Source organism: Octodon degus, unplaced genomic scaffold (assembly GCF_000260255.1).
Source record: "Octodon degus isolate 3935 unplaced genomic scaffold, OctDeg1.0 scaffold00085, whole genome shotgun sequence".
Classification (NCBI taxonomy): Eukaryota; Metazoa; Chordata; class Mammalia; order Rodentia; family Octodontidae; genus Octodon; species Octodon degus.
This window is the reverse complement of record NW_004524661.1, coordinates 375,012-382,802: the sequence shown is the minus strand read 5'-3', so window position 1 is coordinate 382,802 and position 7,791 is coordinate 375,012. Positions and strand designations below refer to the sequence as shown.

General features: G+C 48.9%; 1 protein-coding gene across 2 annotated transcripts in view; it reads left to right on the top strand.

The window, feature by feature from the left end:
* Positions 1–3,447: 3,447 nt before the first annotated feature.
* Slc6a2 (solute carrier family 6 member 2) overlaps positions 3,448–7,791 on the top strand; it is a 44,717-nt gene continuing 40,373 nt past the window's right edge. For both annotated transcript variants that reach the window (XM_023721798.1, XM_004637012.2), the window contains exons 1-2: positions 3,448–3,658; positions 3,789–4,120. In XM_023721798.1, coding sequence (XP_023577566.1) covers positions 3,820–4,120 — 301 coding nt within the window. In that variant the 5' untranslated portion in view covers positions 3,448–3,658; positions 3,789–3,819. The remainder of the gene's footprint in view (positions 3,659–3,788; positions 4,121–7,791) is intronic.

Below are 7,791 nucleotides of genomic sequence, written 5' to 3'. Positions count from 1 at the left end.
CATTGAGCCAACCTGAGCCTTGCTGTGTGCCTCAGGGGTGCAGCAGAATGCCCACCCCATGTCCATAGCCATAACGTCTCCTTATTTAGCCCTCCATCAAGAGTTTTCCTGTGTTGATCCTTCTCTTCCTTCCCAGTGCTCCTAGGGATTACCTCCTCAGCAAACTACTTGCATTTAACTCTTTGTTTCAAGTTCTGCTTCTGAAGAAATCAATATAAAACCATCCCAAGCACAGACAGCAAACCCAAACAAAGAATCATATATCTTCTAGTTCCATTTTGTACATATTTTTGGAGCTTTTTTCCATGTAACAGGATATATCAGGCACTGTTCTTGTCCCTAGCAGGGAAATCATACACATAACTGTATTAAGCAAACACACAACCAGTGAGAAGAGGATGCGACTGTACTGAGAGGTGGTAATCAGGGAAGTCTTCACAGTGGAAGTGATGTGGAAGGTTTGGGAAGATGAGTGGGAGATTTCCAAGTATATAAACAGATGGAAAGGGAATATTTAAAACTTCAATACTGTGTAAAAGTTTCAGGGAACTACTAGTAATTTAGTATATCCTATACTGCTAAAGAATAAAACACATTTTAGAGGTGGCAAAATGTTTAGGGAAAATGGGAAAATAATTAGAATATAAGTAGATATAATTGAATCGGTAGGCAAACTCTTGTCTTCAATGTTGAAGGTGTTTAGATATTGTCTTTGAAAGATTAAAAAATTTTTTTTCAAAAAATTGTGGGTTATCTTTTTTGATTGTGTATCAAATGCTCACTATAGAAAAGTTGGTGCACATAAAGAGGCACAAAGAAGAAAATGAAACAACCTCAAATCCAGGGATAATTAAAGTACAGTGATGTGTTGGTGTATCCCAGAGGAGCTTTAGACACAGAAGCCAAGTGGCCAGACTTGAGTTTCACAAAGAGGCCTGCAAGCTGGTGTGGATTCCACAGTTGGAAAAGTACTGGACTGGACATGGGATGAGCAGTGAGGAGACTGCTGCCCGGAACGGTGCTGGGCATTCTGAGGGGGTGCAGTGGGCATATTGGAGCTTCCCAGGTATGTAGAAAGTGACTCTCCCACAACATGATGACCAGCTGGACAGGACAGGGTGGCGAGAAAGAGGGGACCATGACTTCTACAGTGATTCTGAGTGTCTACGTGCTATGTCGGTGAAGAAGACAAATGCTAAGGGCAAAAACTCCTGGAGCAGGGAGATCTTTTCAACTCCTCCACTTCCAAACCATGAGCTCTCAGTCAGTGTTCTGAACCGAAAAATGGAAAGGTGATTCTACGCATTCTTCTCTCACAGACTTGCTGTCATTTTCTATAATCCAAAGGAGATGAGTACCCTTGAGGTGTGGAAATCTCTAGCTTCACTTCCTGCCCTACAACCTCTGCTCCATCTCATCCCTGGCCTCCGATCTCTGATCCACAGTCCCCCCAAAGGCCAGGACAAACTGACTGATCTCCAAGTTTCCCTTCCTCTCTTTTCTGTGTCTTACCCAGAGGACCTTTGTCACACTGGTTCCAGTGATGAGAGTGGTATAAACATCTGCATACTTCATCCACCCACTCCTCTCACTCATTCACTCCTCTCGCCACTCATCGATGCCCTGGCATGTTCCCGGTGCCAGGAACACAGTGGCCTGGGGGATAGACAGGGATCTGCTCACTGAGAGCACATACACTGCTGAAGGAGAGATGCAAAGCAGACAAGTAAATTCAGGTAGGGATGTAATGAAGAAAATAAAACAGAGTGGAGTGATAGAGAGAAACAGTGTACTTTACATTAGAGAGGCAGAGAAAAGACCTCTGGACTGAGAGAAGAACTTCTCAGGCAGAGGAAGCAGCAAAGGTAAAGGTCCTCAAGAGTAGGGTTGAGCTTTGAGTATTGAAAACAGGAAAAGTCAGGGTGGCTAAGCTTATACCAAGTATTACCCATTCCATCCTCACCTGCTGATTCCACTCTACTTCACTATCATGCTTCTGGGCACAATCAGTCCTGACTGTGAGGAGCTGTACAACTCTACACCCTGGACTGGGCTTTGCCAGGTGGCAGGTACCACTTCCCCAGCTTTGCTAGTAGCTCTGCACCAGTGCACAGCAGTGATTGGACTCTCCCTGATGGATGGGCAAATTAATCAGTGGATAAAGCAACCAGCCAACTCACAACTCCCAGGTCCAAGTGACTCAGGCCTTTGTGCATGGAAATGTTACCATTCGGAATTCTTTCAGCCCTAATTCAGACTGAAAGCCCAGCCCCTCATCCCTTGCTATGCTTTGCTTTCTTGAGGCACAGATTGCTTCCTCACCTACTGTATAATGTGTATATTTATTATGTTTCCTGTCTGGCCCTGTGTTCCCTTGCTGAATAAACACTGTTATCAGGAATATCTGAGGGCATTGTCCACTTGTGGGATTCTAAGTCCCAGCCTAGAGGTAGATGAAAAATGGAAGATTGAAGGAATGAATGAGTGAGTAAATAGACAATCAGTTCTTGGCTTCAGAGGACAGGGTCACAATCTCAGAAGTTCTATGAGCTGCTGGAAACAGAGACCTGGGAAGAAAATACTGGGCTGTGACCTTTCAGCACCTCGAACCAGAAAAGCAAAATAAAACAGACAATAACTGCCAGTGGCTTGGGGAGGGGCACCAGTTCAGTCTTAGACACCCAGCAGAACTCCCAGTTTTCTGATGGACTCTGGTTACGTAGCTTTGATGGCCTGATGACAGCAAATGACAGCGCCAGGGCTCCTAGATCTCTGCCTCTGCAGTCCTTTTGCGGTCCCTTTCTGCTGGGACTCAGACCCTAGTTTTGAGAACCTCAGATTTGCTCTCTTCCTTTGGTCAAAAGTCAGAGCCTAGTGACTTTAGGAGTGCTGTGTGCTACTCCAGGATAGATAGAAAAGGTAAGCACCCGGGTTCCCGGGTCCCGGCGTCCCTGAGAACCTGGCCCCGACGTTAAGGAGCCCGCCCCGTGCCCCCGCCCCTGCCCATCCCGGCTGCGCTGTCAGTCTCCATTAGCGCTAACAGGCTCCAGACCGAGCGGGCTGGGAGCTGGGTTAATGCAATCGGCGCGTTACCTGGGGCACAGGCTACATTACCAGCCCGGCCCCCGCGGTACAGCCAGAAGAGCCAACCCTAGTTCGTGCGGTCAGCTGCCCAGCGCCTCTAACGCTCCTCCAGCCGCGCCCCAAGGCCACGCGGCGGAGCCCTGCCGGGCTGCATCCCATAGCCCACAGAGCAGAGGGTCCGGCGCGCGAATCCCCAGCTGCAGGACACGTGAGTGTCAGTGCCGCGGGACCAGCATAGGTGGGCGGGGAGGACTCCTCAAGAGGAGTGTCCGGGAGCCCAAGCACAGACTTGTGAGCGCCTTGCTGTCGGAGGGTGCGCACGCCCCAGCGGGGACGCCTGGCGGCAAGGTGGCTCTACTGAGTCCTCTCGCTGTCCCGGGAAACTTCAGCTTCGGGAACCCAGGCCCAGGCGTTTCAGGGCTGCAGAGCGCTGGTGAACTAGAGCAAACGCCGCGGAGTCTTCAGCTGGCCTCACGCGGCGCTCAGAGGAGGTCTCCGGCTCGAGTTCTACCCCAGTTCCGCTTCACAACCTCTTTTTCTACATTTTTCCGACAGACTCGTCCTCCCCTTTCTGGTAACGCTGAGTCTGTTCAGCGCACACGGATCCCAATGCCCCCTCCTCCCCCGGTGGTCCTGGGCGGTCAAAGTTGGCGCAGGCAGGCAGGAGCCCTTGGTGACAACCTCTTTTCCTTTTCTACAAACAGAGCTTCGACGTGATCCTCCTCCCCTGGACACATGAAGTCCCTCTCGCCGGCCGCACCCATTCTTCTGGCGCGGATGAACCCGCAGGTGCAACCCGAGAACAGCGGGGCAGACCCTGAGTCCTCACAACCCTCTCGGGGATGCAAAACTGCGGATCTGCTGGTAGTGAAGGAGCACAACGGCGTTCAGTGCCTCCTAGCTCCCCGGGACGGGGATGAGCAACCTCGGGAGACCTGGGGCAAGAAGATCGACTTCCTGCTGTCAGTGGTAGGCTTCGCGGTGGACCTGGCCAACGTGTGGCGCTTCCCCTACCTCTGCTACAAGAACGGTGGTGGTGAGTGCGCTGTCAGAATGAGGCTTTCGGACAGGGAACCCACTTGTCATAATGCGGGGTTGAAAGGGGAGAAAGGACTTGGGAGAACAAGAAGGAGAGGGCAAGCCTGGAACGCTGGAGGACTTAAACAGGACTCATGGAAAAAGAAAGGTTGGAGTTCTTGATGAAGCGAGAAATCGAGACAGGACCTTGGACAGGGATAGGTGCGTGGGTGGAGGGATAGAATCTGAGGCACTTCCTTGTTTGAGGAACCCGATCTTTGGCGATCCCTGGGAGTGGAAGTGGAGATTAGGAGCGCTCTTCAAGGGGCACCAGCATTGTAGAGTATGTGGCAAAGAGAGGCAAGGTGAAACTAAGTCCAGCACTCTGAGTCTGGGGTTAGGGACCCTGAGCCAAGAGATGAGGGAGCACTTGGGTTCCTTGAAGCTACCTGGAGAGGCCTTCAGGAACAGAAACATTCACTAAGAGAAGCCAGTATTGGAGAGAACGCCACTTTCAAAAAGGTGGCAGTTGTGGCTCAGTAGTCAGCATATACAGCGTAGGCAGGGTTTGGTCAGCAGCTGCCAAGAACTGGCCTGCTCCTCAGGGCAGAAGACTTGGGTGGTTGGGCAAAGCCTCTGGCCACATGGCAGGGGGAAGTGTCAGAGGGTTCTGGAGGATATGGTGGAGGAGCCTTCCTTCAGCCCTCCTCAGGTGGTCAGATTATCCAACCCAAACTGCAACAAGGGCCTTCAGGTCGCTTAAGCCCCAAGGGCAGGATAAGGCAGATCCCCAGGCAAGCAGCTCAAAGTCAGAATGACTTATCCCTGATAACCCTAGTCCTGCCTCCTTTGCTATGATATGCTAAGGTTTCCCCTGCAGAGAGCCCAGTAAAAGACCTTCCAGAGGAAGAAATGGAGCCAGTTCTGGAAACCTCTCTTCACTAGGGCACCCTGCCTATCAGGGTGAAGGCTCAGGACATGAGAGGTCAGTGGCAGAGAGAATGAGAGTCTGGGGAAGGGTATAGAGGAAGCTCATGGCCTTGACCCACATGGCTATTTCTGTCACAAGTACTCTGGACACTTGCTTTGGAGTGGGCAAAGGGTGTGAACAGGGAGCAGGTGGCTCTGACCAGAAGATGCTGTGCATAGAACTATTTAGCTCTCAGGGAGCTAACCCTGCTTTGGAGCTGACAGACGAGAATTTCTATCTATGGTCTCCTCTGGTGCCTCCTGAGATAAGTCTGAAATTGTCAGACTACTGTCAGACAAGGCTTCTGGGACAGCAGTCTTAAACTTTAGGAGAAGTTGGGGCCTAGGACTCAATCCCTGGGAGCAGTTGATATTCCAGGACCTCAGCACTTGTATCTGGCCCCAAGTGGTCATGGGTAGGGAGAAAAGTGAGGAAAGGGAAAATAGAACCAAGAGGTGAAGCTGTTCCACATTTGAGGGCCATAACTTCTCAGAGATTTCTGGGGAGATTTATGCATTCTGGTCTTTAGGGCTCAAAGGAGAAAACACAGATTCTGTATATTTTTATTAGGCAGGAAGATGATGAATGAAGGACAGATTGTGAAACCTTAGGAGGCGCCACCCACCATGTCCTCAGTGGACTGTCCGAGACTGCCTGTCCCTAGACAGGTGAAGTCTCTATCATTAATCAGTTATATTTATCTGGGTCCTCTCAGTGTGAGGCATGATGTTTAGTTCTGTAGGGGTCATGTAGATGTATGAACCAATGCTTCTGCTTGCCCGGAGCTTTAATCACCAAAGTTCCTCATTGTCATGCTGGGAGAAGTCCTGTCCATTGTTATATCTATTTGTTGAAACTCAAAGCACCCCAGATGGTCAATTTGACACGTGAGCTAGATAGATATTCTAGGCCTTCCATTGACACTAGGTTCATGTGGCCATTACCACTAGAGTATTAGAGCAATTGTTGTGTGTGGGGATGACTAGTGCTTAGGGGACAAAATGGAGAAAATTTGTGACAAGTTCCAATTTTTAGGTGAGGCTGACTGATCACTCCCTCTCCTAGGCTTACTGGTTTTGTAATGATTCATCCTTAATTATTCAGTAATTTATCTCTTTGTGCATCTCTCTCAAACAAACTGGGTTACTTTGAAGGCAAAGACTATCTTTCTTATGCTTGTATTTCTAATGCCTCAAATAGGTATGCCTAGGAATGTAGTAGAATGTGCCTAATAAACTCTATTGACTAACTATATTAATGGAATGGTTTTACTGCTTTATTCAGAAAGCACAATAGAAATACAACAGTAATTAGCAAAGTGAAGCTCCACATTTATAGGATTCCTGGCATCCTAACTATTAAGAATCTTGGCTATGGAATTCTTCTTTCCAGTTTCTTTCTGTGTGTCATTGAGCAATGCCTTAAGCCTCACTTTCTTCATTTGTCCAGTGGAAATAATGGTGCTCAGTTCAGATCACAACTCAGGACCAAATATATTCATGCCCAGTGAGAGCCTGACATGGAACATGGCTTAGGAAAACTGGCTATGGTTTTCATTACCATCATTAGGTATGATGTTAATGATGATGTAAGTATGAAATGGAAGGGAAAGGTGCTAAGCACAGTAAAGGTTTGAGGAGGTGGAGCTTAGGAAATACTGAGGAGCGGTTGGCTGTGATTGGAATGCAGCTGCTCTGGCCTGGAAGGCCATGGGCAGCCTTGGGAGGAAAGGCAGTATTCCAGCTGTGCATGAAGAGTCACCTTGGAGTGGGAAAGATGAGGGTGGAGACGTAATTGAAGCTGTACTGTATATGATGAGAATGTTAAGCTAACAGGTAAGGATGCCATACTGGTACATTTCTATTTCTGGTTGGCATATCTGCAATTCACGTGGAAAAGCAGGGCAGCCCCCAATCTCAGAATATGCAGCAGCTCCTATTATAACTTTCCCGTCACCCTTGCAGAGATGTTTTCCTGGCTTGATCTTTACTGAGCCTCCTGGCTATTCCTTATAAATCAATTGTCATTCAGTAATTCCGAAACCAGTCTTAGAGATGGCCAAGTGGGTAGCCTGAAATTCCTGAAATTGTGAAAGTAGCCCAGAGACTTGAGTTTAAATCTCAGCTCAGCTGCGGTGACCTCAGGTACTGCCAAGTCTTTCTCTGAGACTCAGGTTCCTGGTAGAGAGGGACATGGGCTCATATGACTGGCAAAATTAATCTGTCTCTGGTGCGTTTGCTTAGCGCTATAGCTGAGCCAGATCTTACGACCCTGTCCTTTATCAGTCCCCAGCCTATGTGCTCTCCTGATGCCAATATTAACAGAAACTCTCCAAGTCTGAGCATTTGTGCTGGCTCAGACTAGAAGATGTTTTGACATGATCCAGGTGCCAATTGTTTAGGCCCCTGGCTAATATTTTCGAATGAATTACTGGCAAAGAGCAGCCTGTCTGAACATCTTCCTGAAGACCATGGAGGGATGACAAGCTGTGGAAGGGCACAGGCCCCCAGAAATTTCAGCACTTTGCAGAGAATTTTCTCAAGTACCTGTCCCCATGGGGGGGGCAGTCCAGGCGGGGTGGGCTATTTCCAGCACTGAGTGCCCCTCTGAGCCTGTAATGTTGTTCTTTGCTGGTCCCTGAAGAGAAACAGGCAAATAGACTTGGTGCTCACGTGTGGCCCTCTGCAAGGCAAGAGGCCACTGAGAATTATGCTCTGCAC